Source organism: Andrena cerasifolii, chromosome 3, assembly GCF_050908995.1.
Source record: "Andrena cerasifolii isolate SP2316 chromosome 3, iyAndCera1_principal, whole genome shotgun sequence".
NCBI lineage: Eukaryota > Metazoa > Arthropoda > Insecta > Hymenoptera > Andrenidae > Andrena > Andrena cerasifolii.
Window position 1 is genome coordinate 3,749,537 of NC_135120.1, and position 25,588 is coordinate 3,775,124.

The following is a 25,588-nucleotide window of genomic DNA, read 5'->3' on the forward strand; positions in this document are numbered from 1 at the left end:
TGTAAATATATACTAACGGAGTGATTATTCACAAATATAAATTGTATAAATAATGAAAATTGAAGAGAAATATGCAACTATAATTATTAAAATATATGAGGTGAATATGCACTGCATATCATACTACGAGAAACGCTTCAAATATGGCTGCCACTATCCCCGCTTGTGACGCGACAAACGTTCATTATTACGCATCACTGCGTTTGAGCGAAGCAACAGTCCAATAGAAAGAAGGCGTATGTTATCTCGTCGCCCCTCCCGCAAGGAGATCACCCCCTGCAGCTATTCCTACGTCCCTACATTCCTATGTCTATGGTTAGCATTCAATTGGTTAGCATGAGTGGTTATCAGTTAGCATTTTCGCATTTTTGTAGTTCGAAAAAATGGTCCATAAGGTAAATGTCCCAATTTCTGCTCATGTACCGATTCCTACTCATTCCATATTTTTCTCATTATTATAAATGTTACGTTTGTACTATAGCTGTAACAAAATAATTTTAAATTATTTGAACATTTACGCGAGTGTTGCACGAGCTGGGGGCTAAATTAAGTACAGCCTAAGCAACGAAAACAATGTAAAATAAGAGACTCATGATTTTGTGATCATGTTCTAGCAGTTTGTGCTAAGGAACAGCGCCACCATTGGCATTCGAGAATTAGGCACAAGGTGGCTATTATAGTGAAAATTGTTGTTTAGTAAAACATACACAGATTATACAGTGCTCTCCATTTAGATTTTTCACGATTTCTAATATTTTGAAGTAGAAAACAGGTGAGTAAGTTTAGGGTCAAGTAAGTACCGCCATGTCCGTATTTCTACTCACCCAAAAAATTTAGTAAGATAACCTCAAAATCAAAGAAATGTAGTAATCTCTATTTCTATTCGAAGGCATGTTATTTTTTTTAATCATTCTTTTATGTTCTAAAAATAATTTTATTTACATTTTTCATAGTTTTTATATGGAAGATGAAAATTTAAAAAACAAAAATAGTGAAAAAAGAAACAAAACAAATGGCAACAGAAAAGACGAGTAAAAATCACTATACTGATGAAAGCATAAGAAATGCAATAAATGCTATTTCTAGAGGTGTATCAGTTAGGGCTGCGAGCAAACAATATCACATACCATTTTCAACAATGAGGTGTAAATACAAAGGAATTTACCCAATAGGGAAGAAAAGTGGTCCACAGACTATATTAAGAAATAACGAAGAAGAACGATTAGTTCAATGGATTTTGTTTGTAGGCAGTAAAGGTTTTCCGTTAACCAAGAATATGCTGTTGGATAGTGTCGCATTGTTAATAAAACAGTTGAAGAGGGAAAATCCATTTAATGGTGGTAGACCAGGAAGACATTGGTTTGAAGGCTTTTTAAAACGACACCCAGAATTATCCATACGTACACCACAAAATCTGAATCAGCGAAGAGCCAATATTACTGAGGAGCAGCTTCGTGCGTGGTATCATGAAGTGGGATCATATTTAAAATCTAAATTTTTTTTAGATATACAGGGTGTCCCACTAAGGAGTGGACAGCGCGATATCTCTTAAAGTATTGTCGATAAAAATATAAAAAAATAGGGAATTGCATGGTTCGAGGTGGCCCATTTATTAGCGCGAACGAATTTTGTTTTCGATTATTATTTTAAAAGATACGATGGTCAAGTTCGGTTTTTCAAATGGAACTATTTTTTTGAAGACCTGAGTTGATAGTGCGTTCCAAGACAAATTCAATAAGCTTTAATGTATACACTTTATTTCCACTGGTTTTTAAGATATTGCGCTTGCAAATTTACTGATTTTCACTGCAAGAAACCCCTCTGGAATGGCAAAAACCGGGGGCGGTCTTACTGGCGCCACGGGTGGCACTGCCTGTTGAAATGGATACTTACCTGCCAAAGGTCTACGCTAGAAATGGCAGGCCCAAAGGCTGGACAATTCTTTTCCGTCAGAAATGCTACTTAGGTAGGTACATCTGCGGTATGGAGAAGCGCATCGTTACTTTTATTTCGCACTTGCTTCTACGCTCGGATGGCCGGTTCTTTTGGGAGGGATGCAAGTTGGATTGGTTAGGTTAGGAGGAGTGAAAGTTGCTAGACTAAATTTCAACCATAGGGAGCAGATTGTATCAGAACCAATCGGATTTGCATCCCTCACAAACGGCTGCTCTCTTGAAGAGGCCCTCGTCACAGCAATACCCTCCTAACGTAACCAATCCAACTTGCATCCCTCCCAAAAGAACCGGCCATCCGAGCGTAGAAGCAAGTGCGAAATAAAAGTAACGATACCTACCTAAGTAGCATTTCTGACGGAAAAGAATTGTCCAGCCTTTGGGCCTGCCATTTCTGGCGTAGACCTTTGGCAGGTAAGTATCCATTTCAACAGGCAGTGCCACCCGTGGCGCCAGTAAGACCGCCCCCGGTTTTTGCCATTCCAGAGGGGTTTCTTGCAGTGAAAATCAGTAAATTTGCAAGCGCAATATCTTAAAAACCAGTGGAAATAAAGTGTATACATTAAAGCTTATTGAATTTGTCTTGGAACGCACTATCAACTCAGGTCTTCAAAAAAAATAGTTCCATTTGAAAAACCGAACTTGACCATCGTATCTTTTAAAATAATAATCGGAAACAAAATTCGTTCGCGCTAATAAATGGGCCACCTCGAACCATGCAATTCCCTATTTTTTTTTATATTTTTATCGACAATACTTTAAGAGATATCGCGCTGTTCACTCCTTAGTGGGACACCCTGTAGATCCCCGCAGAGTATTTAACTGCGATGAGACAGCTTTTTTTTAAACCCAAAGGGGAGTAAAGTGATTGTTGACAGAAAAGTCAAAGCTGTACACAACGTAGTTGGACTGGACGATAAAGAATGCTTAACCGCGTTAATTACAGGTAATATAATATATTGTTGCGAGCACCGGGTATAGGCCCGTGCATAGCCTGCTGGTGCTCGCAGCTGAAGATAGAAGAAGGTCGGCCCCCTTCAAGAGGACGATCGGAGAGGCCGACGAGAAGGAGGTCTTGTACCGAACGCCATTGCGTTCGGACGTACGGGTCGCACCTTTGTAAACTATTGGTCTATGTAACAATATAGTTCAGTCGTGTGTGCGTCCGTTTAATTATTCTTCTACTCCTTTGCGTCGGGGTGGCCTGCGATGAAAACGCCCCGGCGCAACATTGGTGTCAGAAGTGGGATCCGTAGCCACGGATCCCGAAGATACGCAAGGAGCTGTTGCGTGCGATACGCAAGGAGCCGTTGCGTGCGATTCAGCCTGCAGCTGAACAACGAGGGACAACCACGGAAGCAGCGGCAGCAACGAAGGACAGCGGCGACGGCGGTCGAGGCCCGCCGACATCGAGGGACGAACACAGGAACAGCGGGAGCAGCGACGGCGGTCGAGGCCCGCCGACATCGGAGCAGTTTCGAGGCATCGGCGAGGATGCTGCCGAAAAAGGAGGACATTGCTGGGTCGGCTCTGGAAGTTCGGGAAGCCGACCCACGAAAAGGAATCCGAATTTTGGTTGTATCGTTCCTGTTGGGTAACGTAGAAAACGACAGGAGGCCGAATTTTGGTTTATTATTCTCGTTGGGTAATGTAGAGAACTGCGAGAGACAGTTACCCAATTAAACAAAAGAGCGTGTGACAGATGGGAGCGCGCGTCCTGAAGTTGGCTCTCGATGACGAGAAAACGTTGACGTTTTGACGTCTTTCAGAGGTTATCGCGAAAAGTGGTTTTCTGAAAGGACAGCGTGAGATGTGAGCGCAGGCAGATATCTGTCAACTTTTCCTGTCGAGGTGCGGACGTGCGGCAGGACGTTTAGGAGTGGTGTCGGCGGCGTTTTTGCGGCGAGAGACGGACGGGAAGAGCGGAGCAGGGAATTTGCATTCTACGTTTGAGCTGTGAGGTGCTCAATGGATGTGAATCTGTTTCCGAGGTCCCGAGTCGGAAACGGTCGCTAGGGCACACTGGACTACGTGCTTGTCGTCACGAGGTGCCTTTGGAATTGAGGTCCGAGATTGATGCCGCGACTTGGTTTGTCTCGTTATCGCTATCGTTTCTTGTACAAGCATGGTTTTTAAGTAGGAAGAGTTAACTTCTGCTCCCTTCTTCCTTTCCCCACTGTTTTCTTTACTGTCATCCCTTTTGCCACTGGATAATGTCTCTCAGATGATTGCTCGGGCGTGTCCCATATGTTCTCCCATTGTTTCCCCACTGTTTTTTTTTTTATTGTCATCCCTTTTGCCACTGGATAATGTCTCTCAGATGATTGCTCGGGCGTGTCCCATATGTTCTCCCATTGTTTCCCCACTGTTTTTTTTTTATTGTCATCCCTTTTGCCACTGGATAATGTCTCTCAGATGATTGCTCGGGCGTGTCCCATATGTTCTCCCAAATATGTTTTAATGACTTGTCCCGTTCTCTTCATGTGCTTTGATCGCTGTTAACCGTCGAGGACATCCTGTTGTGTTGTCCGACAAAACCGATGTTTGGGGAAGCGCCGAACGTCGTTACAAGAGGCCACGTAGGTTGCCGTAAAAAAAAAAAACGGTTTTCTGTGAGGACGGTGTGAGTCGACGAACGTCATTCCGATACAACGTTCAGCAATGCCGATTCGACTTGGAGCTGCAAGTAGAATCGAGGGGCTCGTCGGGTTCGGGGAATCGTCATCAGAAGAGGCCGAGTTAGGATGCTATAGAGGGAGCGTCGGAGTGTTGGTGGTGGAGGTGCGACTTCGACAGGGACGCAAGGACGTCCGGGAGTGCACGGACCACACCAAGGATTGGTGGGTGTACGGCTCTGGGTGGCAGTCAGGGATCCATGCAGTTGAGTTGCTGGCGAGCGGCGTCCCCAGGAGCGCGGATACCACCGAAGCAACGTGGAGGCGCCAGGAATGCGCGGAGTTGCTAAGCTGCGACGAAGGGAGTTCGAGGGTGAACGTCGTCGCAGAAAGGCCGAGTGCGTAGTCGCGACGGAGGGAGTTCGAGGTCGAATACCGTCGCAGGAACGCCAAACCCCCGAGAGAGAGCCCCGAGGAGTGGAGTCGTTTAGTCGAGTTGAGCCGTTTGTCGACCGAAGATCAAGGAAGTCTCTTGCTCGAGGACTGGTAGAAGAATCAAGAGAGAAGATTTGAACCTAATCTGGTGGACTGGGCTGCGTACGCAGTCCAGCCCCCCGCTCTCTTATTTTGTTACAGGTTCTCGATACCCCACGACGAGGGACAAGGTGTCGGGGGACTGCCACCGCGGCTGGGATATGCGCTCCCGAATTCCCCGAATGTGCCATAATAGCGTGGCGGTCCGCAGCGGGGGCGCGGACATACGTGAAAGCGCCACGCTAGCCCCCTGGAGGAGACCTCACGAGCCCCCGGGACGGCCGGGATGGAGGATCTCGTGGGGTACCCAGGAAAAAGAAGGAGAAGGGTGGACAGCAGACGGGAAATGGCATCCCCAATCACCAGGCGGACAAGCGGTGCTTGGACCGGCTGGAGGGGATGTCGCGGAGACGGGAGCGCTAACCGGACGCACAGGACGGTCCCCTGGAGCAGCACCAGAGGCCACGAAGAGGAATGAAGCCCTGGATTGAGAGAGGGAGAAGAGAACTGGAAGGAAGAAGAAAATGCGGTTGAGCTGGGGCCGCTGGGCAGATTGATCGGGGAACGGACCGATAGCATGTTCATTGTTTAGGTGTGATCCTCTGCTTTCGGTTCCGTCTCGCCTGTCTGTCTTCCCGGTTCCTTTGGCTCTAACGGATTGTCGCAAGTGGGAGCGAAATATAATGTTTCCCTGTTTCTTTTGTAAGGAGTTCAGGAGGAAGCTCAAGGAGGCCGGAACGTCTCGCCGCTGGAGAGAAAGCAGCGTCGTTGGAGTTCCGGAGACGGCACGTAGGAGGAACGCGCCAGGACGAGCTGCGGGTTTCGTCGAGGAACCAGGAACCGCAGGTTTCCAGTGACGCCGCGGGACAAGGAGCACCAGAAGAGGTGACGATGGACTGGAGGTTGCAGTTCGTCGATGCTGCGTATCTCGTCGCGGGATGCACGAAGAAAGACGAGAGCATCGCTCTGGAAGACGAGAGCATCGCTGGAGTTCCGGAGGACGCTCGACCAGGATGCTTCGTCGTTGGAGATTCCTTCTGAGGGAACGCGTCGCAGGGGAATCATCGTTGGAGCAGAGTTCCAGGGACAACGTGGGACAAGAAGCTGGAACGCTTAACCAAGGAGGACCGTGTGATTTGAAGATTTCGTCAGCCGTCCCGATGTACCCACGCCTTGGTCAGGGTTTTTCCGTGGTTTTCCCCTGAGCGAGAAGGCAAATGCCGAGGTGGATGTCTGAAGAAGCCACGGAGCTGCACGACCACTTCTTCGGACAGGGGTACGAAGATTCTGAAGAGGATCTACTGCGGCCGGGACGTCCGCTCTTCTGGAGGGGGGAGCAGTGTTGCGAGCACCGGGTATAGGCCCGTGCATAGCCTGCTGGTGCTCGCAGCTGAAGATAGAAGAAGGTCGGCCCCCTTCAAGAGGACGATCGGAGAGGCCGACGAGAAGGAGGTCTTGTACCGAACGCCATTGCGTTCGGACGTACGGGTCGCACCTTTGTAAACTATTGGTCTATGTAACAATATAGTTCAGTCGTGTGTGGGTCCGTTTAATTATTCTTCTACTCCTTTGCGTCGGGGTGGCCTGCGATGAAAACGCCCCGGCGCAACAATATGATTAGTTAATTACAGGAAATATAATATAAACAGTAGTATATACTTTAGTTTTTGCTAATTATAAAAATATTTAAAATCGCTAATTAAAGGCAATGCAGCTGGCCAGATGCTATCACCTATGGTAATGTTCTCGTATAAAAGGTTACCAGCAGTTATAGTGGAGAAAGCACCAAATGGTTGGGGTGTGGGGAGATCCGATAACGGATGGATGACGGGAGAAACATTTTTTGAATATATAAATAATATATTCCACCCATGGTGTGTGGAGAATAAAGTACAGTTTCCTGTAATTATGTACCTCGATGGACATTCTTCTCATGCCACTATGGCCTTAAGCGATTTTTGCGTAGTATATGAAATTGAATTAGGGGAACGTGGAGCAAGCCGGACTAGCGGGGTAAGATGGGAAAGCATTGTTTATAAAAAATGGAAGGTACTACCGTATACACGTAAACATATCAGCGAGTTCAGTGCTAAAGAGCATGGGTCTGAAAATAGCAGTGTTATAGACCACGCGAGTCACGAGTTACGACGAGATATTACATTTTTCTAATAACGATATAATTGTTCAGGAAGTTTGTAATACTGTCACTTTATTTATGTTTATGTTCTTTAACTAAAACCGGTAAGTTAATTTTCCTTATTAGTTACTTTTTCATAAATTCTGAGTTTTCACTAAGAAATAGTTAAGGTTATTTTATAAAAAGCATGTGAAGTATTAAATACGTATTGGGGCAAGATGGCACGGCCCCATCATTGGGACGTGCCATATTGCCTCATTTAACGGACTTTATCTACGAATCTTGTCTTTGTTGTAGATCCATATTTTGTAAAATGGTAAGAACATACAAGAAAAAGACAAATAGAGGCGAATGGTGTAAAGAGAGTTTGAAGAAAGCACTTAGTGATATATTAGAAAAGAAGATGGGATATCATAAGGCGTCACAGGTGTATGGAGTACCAAAGTCAACTTTACAAAGACGAGTACAAGAAATCAAAACGAAAGGGAAAATGAAATTGGTTACATCTTTGGGGCCCATACAACCAGTATTTAATTCAAAGGAGGAGGAAGAGTTAGTTCGTTTTTTAAAAGATATGGAAGCACGATTTTTTGGGCTGAATACTATGGACTTAAGGCAATTAGCGTATCAGATGGCTATTAGAAACGGAAAAAAGAATAATTTTAATAAAACTTTAGGTATGGCAGGAAGAGATTGGTTATATGGATTTCTAAATCGTCATAAAGATCTTTCGATACGAAAACCTGAGGCAACTTCAGCCGCTCGTGCTTCTGGATTTAATAAACCTGTTGTTGAAATATTTTTTAAATTGCTTGGTGAAGTATACGATAAATACAAGCTTACTCCTGATCGTATTTTCAATTGTGACGAGACAGGAGTATCAACAGTTTCCAAAACTAAAAGTAAAGTTATAGCTCAAAGAGGAAGAAAACAAGTAGGATCTTTTTCCTTGGCAGAACGTGGAAGAACAGTCACAATTGAAATATGTAGCGGGTAGCACGGGAGGGTGGTGCGTCAAGCGACCACCAGAGTAGCGCTGCTGCACTACGGGCCCTGGCTGCACCCCCGCTCCGCACCCCATGCCAATGCGCATGCTCCGAGACCACCCTCGCAGGGATAAAAGGAGCCAAGACCCAAAAGTTGATCAGTCTAAGTCCCAGCTCTGACAAAGTCACTTCCTTGTGCGGACGACTACCCTGACAGGTGACTAGCAGATAGCGCTCCCCAAGTGGACCAGAATCGGGAGACTTCTGACAGGCTAGTTCGCAAGGTTTTAACAATCGCTCGCTGGTGTGGACGATTCCTAAGCGGATCATCGCCTTCGTGTCAAAGTTGTTCACGTGTCTCCATGTATATAGTGTTAGATCTTAATAAATGTAAATAGTTTTGTCATTGGTGCGTATTCCTTTCTATTGCCACCCTGCCCGTACAATCCACGTTACAAATATGTATTAGTGCAACCGAAACATATGTGCCTCCTCTTTTCGTCTTTCCCAGAAAGAGAATGAAGCCTGAGTTACTACATGGTTCACCTCCTGGCTCTTGGGGACGTTGCAGCGATTCTGGCTGGATGACGAGCGAATTATTTTTTGAATGGATGAAGAAATTCATCGAGTTTTCACATGCGTCATCAAAAAATCCAGCATTGCTTCTACTCGATGGTCATTCCACTCACACAAAAAACTTAAAAGTTATCGATTTAGCCAGAGAACATGGAGTGAACATGATTGGCATTTCCTCCACATTGCTCACATCGACTACAGCCGCTCGATGTTTCATTCATGAAACCATTGAGCACTTATTATGATCAAGCAGCCACAGGATGGTTGCGTTCAAATCCTGGGAAAGTTGTTACGATGTACCAAATTGCTGAAATATTTGGAAAAGCTTTTTTGCTGCGACTATGCAAACGGCAATAAATGGCTTTAGGAAATGTGGCATTTGGCCCTACAATTCGCTGGCATTCAATAATTCTGATTTTATTGCTGCAGAAACTACTGATAGATGTCTTACAACTTCTCTATCGCAAGAAACCCTCAGCACTTCAACAATACCAACAACTGAAGCAATACTAATAGGAAATGAAAGTAGTTCTTGCAGCGAAAACATGTAATCGGAAAACCAAGACCCTGTTCCGGGATGTTCTGTCTATAACGATTTGCAAACTGTAAATTCGTCTACACTAATAACAGCATGTCGCAACTTGGATTCTTCCTTCAATATTTCACCAAGAGACATTATACCCATCCCCAAGATACAAAACAAAGAAAAGAGAAGGAGTAATCGACGTGGGAAAACAGCGATTTCAACTTCTTCACCATACAAAAGAGAGTTACTTGATTTAAAAAAAAGTAGCCGAAGAGAAAAAGACAACAAATTAAAAAAAAACGAAAAAGGACTACAGGAAAATCAAGCTAACCTCAATTAAAAAAAGAAAATAGAATTTCTTCACATTCAAACTTGTTTCTTTATGAAATGTGTCAGTAAGAAAACATGTTACTTAAGAAAAAGATGTTTATTTCAGTTTTTGGTCCTAGTGATCTCCTTTTTGTTGCTGAAATTTGAAGATGAAAATATATTGATTCTAAAAATGCTTTAATAAATGTTACAAAAAGAATATATTTGATTTCCTCTACGTTTCTTTTTAGCTATACCGTCTTACCCCACATTCCCCTAATATCATTATTCCCAAATGCTACGCACATTATGCAACCCATGGATGTCGCAGTATTTCGTTCCTTAAAGGATGCATGGAAAACAACTGTGACAACCTGTAGATTTAAGAATAACGGTTTATCCGTTAAAAAATGTGATTTTATAATAGTTTTAAAAGCTGCTATTGATTCACTTAATTCAGAAGTGTGTTTACGCAGTGGCTTTGCTTGCTGCGGACTTTCGCCATTTTCAGCAAATGCAATAAATTATTCGAAATTGTTAAAGAATAACCAAGTAACACTTGCAAAAAATCCAAGTCAGGACCAGACAGTTACAGAAAAAGATAAGCATAAGCAACTGCTGCAATATATAGAAAGTTCGACAAATTTGGATACAATTAAACTCTTCAAAATAGCTGAGAATAGGGATGAAGAGTGATATGGGGAGGAAAAATATAAAGAATTATTTGCACTTTGGCAACAATGCAAACGATTGTCAGAAAATGATGAATTTTGTTCGGTACAGTTTAAAATATAAGTACTATTGAACTTAGTTTTTTGTCCATCTTAGTTGAATAATTTGCTTTCATTTTTTTTCATTAATTCATATGTATGTGATGAATATTTGTAAAGTAAGTAATGAGTATGGCGGAGTGCGTTTGTATATCTTTAATAAAAAAATTGTAATTATTTTTTGTAGGCACAACATACAACAAATAAACAAATAAATTGTAGTATAATCGCATCAAATGATGTAGAACATATTAATAATAGTATTGTTATCACATCGAGTGATATAGAATATGCTAATGATAGTATTGTAATCGCATCAACTGATGTGAAAAATATTAATGACGGTATTGTTATAGCATCAAGTGATGTACAAGATATTAATGATAATATTGTTATTGCATCAAGTGATTTAGGAAATATTGATGATAGTGTCATAGAACAATTTAATTTAAGCTTTAATGTTGACAATATTAATAATTTAGATGAAAACACTTGTTTTAATGATGACAATATTAATAATTTAGATGAAAACACTTGTTTTAATGATGACAATATTAATAATTTAGATGAAAACACTTGTCCAAATAAATGTGGTAAGTAATTTTAATTCTTTCTCAATAACAACACTTATAAATTATAAACAATTATAAAAATATAATACTGATTTTGTCACAGATATGACTGATGATTCCATTCCTTTGCCTTTCAAAGAATCGCTTTTTTGGCCAACATCTTCATCATCAGGTATCAATGATAGTAAAAAGAAAAGGAAGGAGAAAATTCCTGCTATCGCAACCTCTGAAAAATGGAGGGAATATCAGAAGTTAAAAATTGCTGCTAAAAAGAAAAAAGAAGAATAAAAAGAAGAAAGAAAACGTTGCCGATTACAAAATTTAAACATAAAAAAGGAACAAGTTGAAGAGAAAGCTAAATTAAGAAAAAAGAGAGAAGAAGAAGCAGCACTGAAGAGACAGGAAAAAAGCGAGGAGAAAGCAAAATGTAAAATAATAAGGGAAGAAAAAGCAATACTGAGGAGAAAGAAACAAGAAGAGAAAGCTAAGTTGAAAAAAATAAGAGTAAAATATGCAGCAGACGTGAAAAAGATGAAATCTAACAAACGCGAAGCAATAATTTTAAATTTAACATAAACTGGTATTTTTATTTTAATAAATATTTTTTCCAAAATATAAACAGTTGTATTTATTATTATGTTATAACACCTCTCCTATTTAAAAGAATAATCTCCTATAAAAGATGTAACTTATTCTAACCTGAAACGGCAACATATTGTGTGAGCAGAAATTGGTACAAATAGTGAGCAGAAATACGGACATTTGGAGCATTGTATTTAATTACAAATTACTAATAGTTAAACATCTTGAAATAACCTTTTTAAATATTTCTTGAATTAGTTGATGTATTATTAAGGTATTAATCAATTTCTCTGCAAATTTTGACCACAAACAAATTTTTTACACATTCTTTATGACGAGTAACCTCTTAAGGGGAGGTTCTGGTCTAAATGTCGATTTCTTTTCTATTTTATTTTTCGAATGTTCAACCTTTTAGGAAAACGTGTTTAAAAGGATTTGTTGAAATTCGTAAAATTCCCGAAGTTATAGGCATTTGAGTTGCGGCAAATGCATGGGCAACAACCGTCCACTCCGGCGCTCACGTAAAACTTCAAATGCGTTTTTCTCGAAACAGTATTCTCAGAACGGTGGGACCTGTATCTCCAAAAGTTATTATCCGATTCGACTGAAACTTTTTTTATTTTGAAGATTATTCTTTTGGCTAGGGGGGGGGGGCTAAAAAAGTACAAAAAGTTGAAAATTTATAATTTTCAAAGGTGATGAAAGGACGAAAAATACAGGGAAAAGTGATTTCAAACTTGAAGCGTCGTTATTTTCTAAAAAAATGTAATTTTGTAATTTCTTTTATTTTGAAGAATATACTTCTGGCTAGGAGGGAAACCAAAAAAATACAAAAATTTATAATTTTCAAAGAGCGTTGGAAGGACGAAAAATATAGGGAAAAAGTGATTTCAAACTTCAAGTGTCGTTATTTTCTTAAAAAATGTCATTTTGCATTTTTTTCTGGTTTCCCCCTAGCCAGAAGTATATTCTTCAAAATAAAAAAAGTTTCAGTCGAATCGGATAATAACTTTTGGGGATACAGGTCCCACCGATTTTGATCAATTTTTTGACGCCTTGACTTTAACGACTCCCCAGTGCCGTCTGTAATGATTAATTATAAAACAAAAAATATATTTCTATAATTTAAGACATCCATAATACAATGCAAAAAGTCCCATTAAATTATATATAGTAGTTTTCCTTTAATTAATTCCTAAATATCACCTATTTTGGGGCTCTAGACCAGAACCTCCCCTTAAATGAGCAGAAATTGGGACATTCACCTTACGTGCTGCATTAAGAATTGCAAAAGTGAGTGGAAGATAAGCGGGGGTGTTAGTTTTCATAGGTAAGTGAAAATGAAACTGTAATTGCATATGTTTAGTAACGAAAAGTATGTTTGAATACTACTTATAAGAAATCTAATTTTGTTCGGCTTCCCGTTAAAAGTGGAGGTACACAAAAGATTTGTGGCGGCAATTCCTCCGAGTTTACTACCTAAAGTAAGCAAATATTGTAAAATATGTAGTGAACATTTTACTACTGATTGCTTCCAATCCGCAACATTGACAAATATGCGGCGTACACTGAAGCGACATGCGGTGCCAACATTATTCGACCACCATTTTCATTGTAATTACACAAATGAGGTATGTAAATATCTATATAATGTATATCATCTTTTCCATAAGGTACTATTATGGAAAATACATTTTACAGGCACTCAATTATGGGCCTTCGACTTCCAATTTCAATGCGATGTTTGGTGAAGAGGAGCTGCCGGGGAAGTCACGAGAACAATGCAATGTCACAGAAAAAAAAGAAGTGGGCGCTCAAACAATGGTACAAGTTTCTCATGATGTTTACATAATTGTATGTATGAAATCTGAATTGAAACCTATAGTTAAATTTTATTGCTACATGCACAGTGCGGGAGCATAGCAAAAAAGGACATTGGTGTTCAAGTGACAGAGAAGTGTTTGCCTCCAGCGCAGACAGTGCAAGAATTGCGGCATAAAGTACACGTATTACAGATGCAGTTACTACGGCGGGATGCTCGCTGGAATACAGTGATTAAAAATTTAAAGGAGAATGGTATATCCACCCAGTCAGTAGAGGTGGTATTGCGGAATCGGTTTAGTGGATTTCCGTTGGATGTGCTAGACAATGACATGCAAAATTCATTATTCCAAAAAATAGAAAACGCTATAGCGAAGAAATAAAAAGCTTTGCTTTAACTTTATATTTTTACTCGCCGAAAGCATACCATTTCGTTCGGGGGAAACTAAATTTACCTCATGATTCAATGCTAAGAAAATGGTTAAGTACGTCTAATTGTGAACCGGGTTTTAGTAGCGAAATGATTGCATTTCTGCAAGAACATGTGAAAACCAATGAATATTTGAAAGATGTGGCATTAATATTTGACGCTATGAGTATTCGTAGCGAAATTGTATACGATAAAAAAAGTGATAAATACCGCGGATACATTGACTACGGTGGCATCGCCCATGTAGATTCAAACGAAATAGCCACAGAAGTCTTAGTACTACAAATACAGGGTCAACGTTTTATCCTGCAACCCGCGCTCGCGCGAACAGGTAAAATGGCAACAGCGCCTCACGGACGCATTCTACTACAACCATGCACCGTCCCGGCGTTCGGAGAGCTGCCCAAGAGAATTTTGGGATGGTCTCTTTCAAATTAACGTCGCAAAGAGCTATTCAGAATTTCCCGGCCCGGGTTAAAAAATTTTGGTTCTTTTCGTATAACTTTTGAATTATAAAAGATATTGGAATGTAATTTACGCCGAAAAGTGAGAAAAAAATATTCCCTCTCAATGATGGATAATTTAACACATTTTACATTTACTTAATTTTTTTTATCAAATTTTTAACCATAAGTGTTGTAAAAAGCTTTTGCAAACTGTTTATTTGATACTGTATTTAATGCTGTTTTTAAAATTCGTGGTATTGGTAAACAATAGGCTAGTTGTTTCTGTATCATTACTTTCATAAATTGAGAAATTAAATTTTTATTCAATTATGTGTTAGTTCTGCAGATCTCAGAATCTATTGTTCTGGTTTTCTTTTTTAAGATTTTATCCTTAATGCAGCGCATACCTAGATCAGACGTAAGGGGTAACTAATGGGACGTGTTTTTGATTGTAGCAGTGTTTGAATTTTTTTCTAGAATTTTTGTGTCTGAATGTCTTAGCTACTCAACGCCACGCGTATATCGGCTTCCGTTAATTTCATTTTTTGGAATGATGCGCCATTATTGTGGCTTTTACACGCAGGTGGCGAAAAATCTCTCCGTACAAGGGTGTAGCGCCGCGGTCAACCCTGTTATAGCTAAAATTTTTGAAATTGAGATGGGTACGAGATCAGTCGACAGTATTTTCAAACCGCATTACAGCAATCTGGGATGCGAGTGATAAACCGATCATAAAAGTAGAGCGCGCGGCTCGATTACCTGGGGCCGGAAATTCCCAATAGCTCTTTGCGACGTTAATTTGTAAGAGACCATCCTAAAATTTTCGGAGGTCAGGCATCACTGCTGTCCAGGCAGCTGGCAGCTCTCCGCTGGGCCGGTGCATGGTTGTAGTGGAATGCGTTCCTGAGGCGCTGTTGCCATTTTACAAGTTCGCGCGAGCGCGGGTTGCAGGATAGAACGCTTACCCTGTAGTTTCATATAGTAGAAAATTTAAAATTCCTATAGCATTTTTTTTCACTAACAAAACAATAGCAGATTTACAATGTCAAATAGTAGGGGAGAGTAGCCTATATTGGACGGGCTCCTTAATTGGACCATTCGTGTATCTCGATAAAGAAATATATTTGCAGTGGTTCTTTCGGCTACACTGATTTAGGAAGTCGAGATGAAACATGCGAGAGCAGCGAGACGGTTATTCATTTGTTTGTCGTTCAGCGTCGTCGAAATAGAGAAATACGTGGTACGCGATCATTATTTTTCGTGCTATTTCAAGTGGATTCCTTTCTACATCTTGTAAGTACCATAATTTTAAATGATACTAGTCTAAAGTGTGCTGTCTTAGCTACAAATTCATGTCCTTACTTTCCCATATTCGTATAAGTGTAACAATAAAAACATATCTTTTTGATATAACCTGCAAGTTGCCTAATATTGGACCACCACTAGTTGCTTAAATTGGACCGGTCCATTCTAGGATACCATCTACGTTATGGTAGGGAATAGTTAAAAGCATGCTAAGAAGTTTTTTTTAAGTTTTTTTTTTCCTTTTTTAGAGATTTAAAATGACGACAAGGCGAAAGTACGGGAAATGGAATGAAGACGAACTACAAAAGGCCATTATAGCTTACGAAAACGGTGACTATGGTTTAAATGAGTGTAGTATGGTGTATGGAGTGCCAAAAGCCACACTGAAGCGACATTCCACGAAAAAAAAACTCATATGCGAATTCTGGGGAAGCCACCCACGTTCTCTTTAAATCTGGAGAAGATTTTATCGGACCACATTCTAACATTAGGAGAATGCTTTTTTGGATTAACAATTAAAGATGTGCGAAAACTCGCATTTGATCTAGCGGAAAAATATAACCTTCCCCATGCATTCAATACGGAGAAAAAGATGGCAGGGAAAAAATGGTTTTACGCATTTACACGGCGAAATCCCCGACTATCTATTCGACAACCAGAGGCTACTTCACTTGCAAGAGTAAAAGGATTCAATAAAAAGAATGTGCAACACTTTTTTGATTTATTAGAAAGCAGTATTACAAAATTTAACGTTACACCAGACAGGATTTTTAACGTAGATGAATCTGGGCTTTCCACTGTGCAGAAAAGGACACAAAAAATAGTGGCAAAAAAAGGGAAGCATCAAGTAGGCGTTGTTGCAAGTGGCGAACGAGGGGTAAACACCACAATGGTCTGTGCAGTAAGTGCTGCAGGTGTTTACATACCACCAATGATAATTTTTAAGGCAAAAAAGTGGAACGACGCATATGAGATTGGTGCTCCTACAGGAAGCATTATTAAAATGTCAAATACAGGCTACATTAATACTGAACTGTTTGTAACATGGCTGAAACATTTTAAGAATTACACAAATTGCAATAAAAATAAAAAAATTCTTCTGTTGTTGGATGGGCACACCATGCATAGTAAAAACCTAGAAGCTCTGACTTTTAGAGCAGAAAACGGTATTGAATTGCTACAGTTACCCAGACATACAACCCACTGTTTGCAGCCTCTGGACGTAGCGTTTTTCGGTCCATTACAAACGTATTTCATTCAAGCACATCTCTCTAACTGAAGCGCACGGAAAAGCAGCTACTATTGCTAATGTTGAGAATGCTTTCCGTGCTACAGGAATTTGGCCATTTAATCGACATATTTTTCAAGAACACTACTTTGCTCCTGCTACTGCACTACTTTCGACTAACACTCCCCAGCCATCTCTGACTCAGAAAACAGTGATGACAGCAAAGATGAAACTTTAAACCATCTGCTAAGTGTTTCAAAAAGACTTTACTACAGATTTCCTCGTTACCAAAACTAGCACCTGATCCACAGCCGACGCTGTCACGAAGAAGCCAGCGGGGAGCACAAAAGGCAGCTCTATTAACTGCTGACTCCTACAGACTGACTCTTTAACACTCTCAACAACAACGAATGAAGAAAACGCAACGATTACCCCACTCCATAGACAAAAAGATTAATGTTAGAGATAAAAGCTGGTATTGCTTCCTATGTAGCAAAAACAGTGAAGAAGACATGATACGATGTCTTCAATGTCGCACCTGGGTTCATACACGTTGTGCAAACGTGGAACCCACCAAAACAGCGTACTATTGCACTACGTGCACCGTAAGATACTTGTTTCTTCCTGTTTCTATTTTTATTCAATGCCCTGACCAGTGTTTTTTAGATTGTATATATAAATTCATTGGTTTTTAGGAGCGGTCCAACATAGGAAACCGGTGGTCCAACTTACGAAACCAGTTGCCTGAAATAGACCGAAGTCATTAGTTTAGTTTTTTTGATATATTATTTTAATCAATTATTTTATTAATACACTAAATACATGATAAAATCTACATGAAATGTAGATCATTTTCCCGTTTCTGTTTGCTTCCTGCAATCGATCACTTGTAACGGATGCGCCACAAATATTAAAACTTTAAATTTGTTGGGATGCAAATTACAAATGCCGGACATGGTAATATCTTTCAAACATCCTACAACGGATTCCACAATTTATTGTGTTTTAGATGCATGCCACATGCTTAAGCTTTGTAGGAATACTTTTGTTGAAAACAATATTATCTCTCGAAAGGGAAAAATATCTGTTGTGTTTGTGACAAAATTACACGAGGTGCAGGAGGCCGAAGATTTAAAGCTGGCTAACAAAATATCCACGGCTCATGTAAATTTTCACAAAAAAAAAATGATCGTTTGCTTGGCTGCACAAGTTATAAGCAGCGGTGTTGCAGATGCAATCGATTATTTACGAATAAGCGGAGATACTAATTTTGTAGATAGTGAAGCGACGACAGAATTTATACGCGTTTTCGACCAACTCTTTGATGTAATGAATATATAACTCTATGATGTTTAAATCACCGATATTTAATCACAACGTAGAATATTTAACAATTTTCTTTTGTAAAAGCGAGAGATTATATTAGTAGTTTAACTATTAATGGAAAGAATATTTTGGTCCATCCAAGGAAAACTTTCGCCATCGGATTTATAGCCAATACGCTTAGTATTATATCTTAGCGTAACATTATTAACAAAAGCAAATCCGCTAAAATATTTTTAAACCTACAAGTGCTCGCAGGACCATTTGGAATAGTTTTTTTCGTGTGTCAGATCACGTGGAGGTTGGAACGATAATCCCAACTGTTTGCAATTTATGTGGGCATTAAGAAAATAATTATTTAGAAATATAGTTACCCCCCGCATCAATGCTAATTGTATGATAGATATCACCGCATCGCCAACCATTTTGGAATTTCGTACAGCTAAGCGAACTGTTGTTGAACCAAATATCAGTTCAGACGACGAAGATAAACAAATACACGAACTAATGTCATGCACAGATAGGATAGAATTAAGTTCATTACAACAGAACATATTATATTACATTACCGGTTTGGTAGTAAAAAAAGTTTTACAGAAGTTATCGTGCGCACATTGTGAAAAGTTTTTGCTTGAATTCGACAAGACCGACCATTTATATACCATTAACCCTCGGTAGGCTGTTCCGGAGTCATTTCTGACCCCGTCTCGAGAGGGACACGCACACAGTGACAGAGTCAGTGGTGGGGACACGCGGTCTCGAGAGCGGCATGCACACAGGCGCAAAGTCAGTGGTGGGGATTCGCGGTCTCAAGAGCGACATGCACACACTGACGGAGCTGTCCGTGAAATTGGAAAGTGATGAACTCCTTCGCGGTATCTCGTGCACTACCGTCATGTTGTTGCTATATGGAAACGGATCGGACTATATATATAATATATATACATATAATATGCATATAATATATATACACGGGACCAAAAAACGCATGCATTTCAACATGATCTACAGGTTTCCATATCTTGTTTGGTAGTAGTATCTCCCGTGCCTTCTTATTGATGTATAAAATAAGGATATTGATGATTTGTTCATTGATGGACAAATTGAAACATTCCTCCATCGTTTTTACGTGTTCGCTCCTTCCGGTTAGTGAACCCTTACGTAAAGAGTGAACTTCTGCGTGACTATTGTCAAGTGCAGTACACTGCCAATTACGTCCAAATACAATATTATAATTATTCTTATACAACGCTTTGCCTTGTCGATCGCTTGATCATTGGATCTAGACTCTTCGATCGCTTCCGTTATCGATCCGCTTGGATTTTTCGCATCCGTCTCTTACCCAATCAGAACACTCGTTCTGCCATGTCTCACGCGGATTCGCTCATCTTCACCACCTCATTCATACCGCTAAATATGATCACAGTTTTAGTAGTTGTTTTTGTTATTTTCCTTGTTTTATTCTGCCGTTTTCGCGGACATATGGAAGATAATCACATATTCAAATTGCATCCCTGGACATTGGCCTACCGTTTGAAAGGCCAGCAACAATGGCCGGGACCGTTTGCGCGGGAGAACCTGGGAAAAACCCGATGATAGCGTCACGCGAAGGGCGCTACGACCTTGCCGCTAGGACGCGGACAGTCTTGTACGGTCCTTGGACACGCTAGTCGACATTACGGAAGCCCTCCACGTCTTTTGTACCATCCAATCGTATCATTGTTTGAAGTGTTATCCACGGTGTATTTTTCGCGTGTGTGCTGCCCATCCACTGAAAAACATTTCTCACGCATAATGGCTGAAGTATCAGTGAGTGAGCACAGCCTTTATTCACAATTTGAAGAAGAAGACTCCGATAATTATTGTGAGAAATCATCGGACAATGGAAATTCGTCAAATAGTGACGATGAGCCTGAGGTTCAAGATTCGGAGGACGATGGAAATCCGTCAGATAGTGACGCTGAGCCACAAGTTGAAGATTCGGAACCGGATAATCAAGTTGTATTTGGACGCAGTTAGCAGCGCTCTACACCTAACAATAGTCAGGGAGATGTTCATCTCTCGCGCAAGGGTTCACTAACTGAAAGGAGTGAACACGTTGAAACAATGGAGGAATGTTTCAAATTATTCATTAGTGAACAAATCATACAAACTGCCATATTGTACACGAATAAGAAGGCACGGGAGAGTCTACCTTCAAAAAAGAAATGGAAACCCGTGGATCGTATTGAAATGGACGCATTTTTTGGACTCACGTTGCTGATCGGGCGATTTAGAGAGTCTCGCGAATCTAAACACGACTTATGAAAACAAAATCCAGCACTCTCGCGACGATATTACGCGGCTATAATGTCACGTGATCGATTTATAGAAATTTTGAGGTATCTTCGTTTCGATGATAGTGCCATACGTGAAGCAAGGAAAGCGGTTGACAAACTGGCACCGCCAAGGGATGTAACAAATATTTTTGCTGACAATTGTCAGAATTCATACCACGCAACGGACGTTGGGTGCGTCGACGAGCAGCTAGTTACATTTCGCGGCCGTTGCTCTTTCAAGGTGTATATGCCAAACAAACCCGGCAAATATGGGATTAAAATATGGACACTTTGCGATTCCCAAACATATTATTGTTGCAACATGGACATCTATTTGGGGAAACAAGGAAACGCATCAGAGAAACAGCAAGGGCAACGTGTCGTAAGACAAATGACCGATTTCTGGAGAAATTCTGGTCGATGCGTGACGACCGATAATTTTTTCACGGACATAAGTTTAGCGGAGTATTTATTAGATAAGAACCTTTATTTAGTCGGAACAATGCGTAAAAATAGGCGGGATTTACCCAAAATGCTGACAGATATACAAAATCGATGTCTATATTCGTCTCAATTTCTTTTCGCGCAAAATATAACGCTGGTATCATACGTGCCAAAACTGCGAAAGTGTGTTATGCTACTGTCTACATTACACCGCGAGCATAAGATATCGACAGCTACACAAAAGTTTAAACCGGAAATAATAAATTATTACAATTCCACAAAAAGTGGAGTCGACGTTTTAGACAAATTAGTGAGGGAGAATTCTTGTAGGCGCTGTACTCGTCGTTGGTCCCTATCGTTATTTATGCATTATATAGACATCGCTGCATATAATGCGTTTGTTGTGTGGCATACAAAAAATCCGACATGGGAGATGAGACATTCATCCACGATGAGAAGAAAATTATTTTTAGAGGCATTGGCAAAGAAATTGACTGCCAAAAACATTGACAGACGGGCTACTCATTTTGAAAATCAGGAAGGAGGTCTATCAGCAAATATTGTGAGGGCGATAGAAGCAACGGGGAGAAAAATTGTTTTAAAAAAACGAGAGTAGGAGGGCTCAAGCGTGCGAGATGTTGCTATTGCGTAGGAAACGACAATAAATACCCCTCAAAATGTAAATCGTGCAGTAAACATGTATGTAAAAACCATTCCACAGAAACCCGTAGCATTTTGTGCAATGCATGTAATGATGATATTGTAAATATTGAATAAATGTAATCTTTTTATAATTCACAAGATTATTTCTTTCATATGTGTACAACAAATATCCAAACGTTCCGAATCCGAAACTGACCGATTCGAGCTCGAGGGATCGTCACTGCGTGTACAATTATCGGTGAGGGTCTCGAGCTCGGCGATCATCATACTTTACGACAGTATCGGTGAGGGTCTCGAGCGACCGTGAATATGTATTAGTGAACTATCGGTGAGGGTCTGGAAAGACCCAGGCTCCGGACTCGAAGTCCAGTACTCGGAGGGTTAAATCTGTCCATAGCCACTCATTTCGACTGAACGTGAGGAACCATGTAGCTGGTCCATAATGGTGTATCATACAGTTCAAATCATTTCTAGGTTTTCGCCAATACTGTGCTGTATTACGTAATCTGGAAAATATAGTGTTCAAGTTCGTTTGTAGCTGATCTTTAGAAAGTTGCTCTAGAAAACCAGCAGCTGTATATTTTTCACGAGGATTTACAACGTTCATTTTGTGAAAAATTCCAGCGTTCAATTGCCGCATATTGGTATCGTGTAATAAATGAAAAATATATTGCATGTTCATTCGAAATTGCGAATGCTTGGACATCAGTTTGGACTTAATGAATTCATGGTCAGTCAAACGAACCAATCTTTTCTCATGCTGTCCGTTCACCCCATAAGGATATAAATCTGGGAAACACTTCACATCTAAGTGTTCAGCACGATGACCCAACGGAATGTCATGGACTTCAAGCATTTGATAGAGTGCGGTAGCAGATTCATTAACCCTTTTGTCATAAACTGCCCGAAATTACCATAAAGCCACCTACATTTTAATGTATTTTTTTAAAAAATATTACGAAATTTAATACTCTGTCTCATCTACAATTATATTTAGTTCATAGCAAATGTAGATGTACATTGTAGCGGTTCAGACATGTTTACATTTCGTATTCGTTTACTTTTTTGCTGCGCGAAGCAGCATACGCGTGCGAAATTTCTATAAAGCCGCATAGTTTGCATTTAGATTCTGAATGGATAACTACAGCTAGATACTGTTAAAGAAGAGTAACTGCAATCGCAAAATATGTATTTGTGTTAAAATTTATCTATAACTTCATTGAAATCGTATATATGTTATATTTTAATATATTTTTAGTAAAATGCCACGGTGAAAATTATTGACGAGTGAGGAAAAGGCATCCATTAATGCTTATAGGGATATGGAATGTTCTAACCGCGCAATTGCAATTAAAATCAATAGATCACGCACTGTTATAAATAATTATATAAATTTGGGTGAAGACTACGGTAAAAACCATCCTCAAGGTAGAATACAGAAACTAACGAAGAGGCAGCGTTCGCGGTTGATGAGATCTGCAGCAAAAGAATGTAATAGTGCAGCACAACTTCGCACTGAATTAGAATTGTCGATAAGTACGAGGCGTGTGTAGCAGATTGTAAAAAGTTCAGGGCGGTTTCGTTGGACGAAAATGCTGCAGAAATCAGCAATGAAACCAGGACATAAACAGGCCCGTCTGGATTTTGCACATACGCACATGTCATGGACCAAAGAATGGGAATATGTTATCTTTTCCGACGAAAAGAAGTTTGCCAGATGGCTATAAATATTATTGGCATGATTTCAGGAAGGAGAAAAACGTGGCAATGAGTCGTAACTTCGGTGGTGGCTAATTAATGATTTGGGCTGCATTCAGAAACAACCTAAAGACTCCAATATGTAAGATTACTCACAAAATCAATTCGATAGCGTACACAGAATTGTTGGAAATGGTTTTAATACCATTTACAGATGAAATTGAAGATGATAACTTCATCATAACTTTATCAACACGATAACGCTGCCGTTCATCCATCGAAACACACGAAGCAGTGGCTACATAAAAAAGATATTAGGGTTTTGACTTGGCCAGCTTGTTCTCCGGATTTGAATCCTATTGAGAATCTTTGGGGAATACTTGCAAGAAAAGTTTATGGCAATTGCAAGCAATATAATTCCATTAAGGAATTATGGAACGCGGTAAACGAAGCGTGGGCGTCTATAGAAAAACAAACGCTTCAAACTTTGATTTTGTCAATGCCGAACCGCATTTTTTATGTTATTCGAAGAAATGGCAATTACACTAATTATTAATATAGAAATAAAGAAAAAACTATTGTTAATTTTGATTTTATTTATTTAAAAAGCAAGTGGCTTTATAGAAATTTCGCACTTTGTTCCTTGTTAAATTCTATTCTTACATTTCTTTTTAAATAAATGTTACTTCTATTATTACAACCGATCTACAGGGTGTCCCACTAAGGAGTGGACAGCGCGATATCTCTTAAAGTATTGTCGATAAAAATATAAAAAAAATAGGGAATTGCATGGTTCGAGGGGGCCCATTTATTAGCGCGAACGAATTTTGTTTTCGATTATTATTTTAAAAGATACGATGGTCAAGTTCGGTTTTTCAAATGGAACTATTTTTTTTGACGACCTGAGTTGATAGTGCGTTCCAAGACAAATTCAATAAGCTTTAATGTATACACTTTATTTCCACTGGTTTTTAAGATATTGCGCTTGCAAATTTACTGATTTTCACTGCAAGAAACTCCTCTGGAATGGCAAAAACCGGGGGCGGTCTTACTGGCCCCACGGGTGGCACTGCCTGTTGAAATGGATACTTACCTGCCAAAGGTCTACGCCAGAAATGGCAGGCTCAAAGGCTGGACAATTCTTTTCCGTCAGAAATGCTACTTAGGTAGGTACATCTGCGGTATCGAGAAGCGCATCGTTACTTTTATTTCGCACTTGCTTCTACGCTCGGATGGCCGGTTCTTTTGGGAGGGATGCAAGTTGGATTGGTTAGGTTAGGAGGAGTGAAAGTTGCTAGACTAAATTTCAACCATAGGGAGCAGATTGTATCAGAACCAATCCAACTTGCATCCCTCCCAAAAGAACCGGCCATCCGAGCGTAGAAGCAAGTGCGAAATAAAAGTAACGATACCTACCTAAGTAGCATTTCTGACGGAAAAGAATTGTCCAGCCTTTGGGCCTGCCATTTCTGGCGTAGACCTTTGGCAGGTAAGTATCCATTTCAACAGGCAGTGCCACCCGTGGCGCCAGTAAGACCGCCCCCGGTTTTTGCCATTCCAGAGGGGTTTCTTGCAGTGAAAATCAGTAAATTTGCAAGCGCAATATCTTAAAAACCACTGGAAATAAAGTGTATACATTAAAGCTTATTGAATTTGTCTTGGAACGCACTATCAACTCAGGTCTTCAAAAAAAATAGTTCCATTTGAAAAACCGAACTTGACCATCGTATCTTTTAAAATAATAATCGAAAACAAAATTCGTTCGCGCTAATAAATGGGCCCCCTCGAACCATGCAATTCCCTATTTTTTTTATATTTTTATCGACAATACTTTAAGAGATATCGCGCTGTCCACTCCTTAGTGGGACACCCTGTATATGCTGTTTTTAACTCTCCCAAAATGGAATGATACACAAAGTTATCAATAGTATGGAATAAGTGTAAGATTTTATCAATAAACATGGTGGTTTTATGATAATTTCGGGCAGTGTACATTGGATAAATCGTAAACTGATCATAATATGAATCAGATTGTGACATTTGCGTCAATAATGCACGTTTGTTGTTTTCATCGATATTAAGTGTTTCACCTTCAACGTACTCGATAGATTCGTTATTATTATCATTAGCAACAACTTCTTCTTGAAATTCTGTATCTGGGAATTTGGCACTTGTAACGTACCAATGCGAACCGCCCTACATTTTTTCGTTTTTCTTTACATATTAACCAATGTTCCTTTTCATTTCCATTTAATTTTACGCCTTGTATAGTTAGCACTAAGAATTCTCGAAACACTTGCGAGCGACATCCCATGCGGCGGGAAGACAGTGAATCTAGTGACGCGCAACGCAT

General features: G+C 40.1%; 2 protein-coding genes and 1 long non-coding RNA gene across 3 annotated transcripts in view; 2 read left to right on the top strand and 1 right to left on the bottom strand.

Annotated features, from left to right (window-relative positions):
* Magr (Iron-sulfur cluster assembly 1 homolog MagR) overlaps positions 1 to 25,588 on the bottom strand; it is a 72,807-nt gene that overhangs the window by 7,700 nt on the left and 39,519 nt on the right. The gene's annotated exons all lie outside the window — the stretch shown is intronic.
* LOC143367091 (uncharacterized) lies at positions 534 to 11,620 on the top strand. Its single transcript, XR_013084953.1, has 3 exons — positions 534 to 772; positions 954 to 1,337; positions 11,453 to 11,620. It is a non-coding gene; the product is annotated as an uncharacterized LOC143367091 (long non-coding RNA).
* On the top strand, positions 12,418 to 14,092 carry LOC143366828 (uncharacterized). The gene is made up of 3 exons (XM_076808234.1): positions 12,418 to 13,190; positions 13,261 to 13,383; positions 13,470 to 14,092. Exons 1-3 carry the CDS (start codon positions 13,116 to 13,118, stop codon positions 13,761 to 13,763), a joined length of 492 nt encoding a protein of 163 aa, XP_076664349.1. The 5' UTR covers positions 12,418 to 13,115; the 3' UTR covers positions 13,764 to 14,092.

Coding starts and splice junctions, on each gene's coding strand:
- LOC143366828 (XM_076808234.1), top strand. CDS start 13,116: ATGCGGCGTACACTGAAGCGACATGCGGTGCCAACATTATTCGACCAC. Junction 13,191..13,260: donor ATTGTAATTACACAAATGAG/GTATGTAAATAT, acceptor TACATTTTACAG/GCACTCAATTATGGGCCTTC. Junction 13,384..13,469: donor AAGTGGGCGCTCAAACAATG/GTACAAGTTTCT, acceptor CTACATGCACAG/TGCGGGAGCATAGCAAAAAA.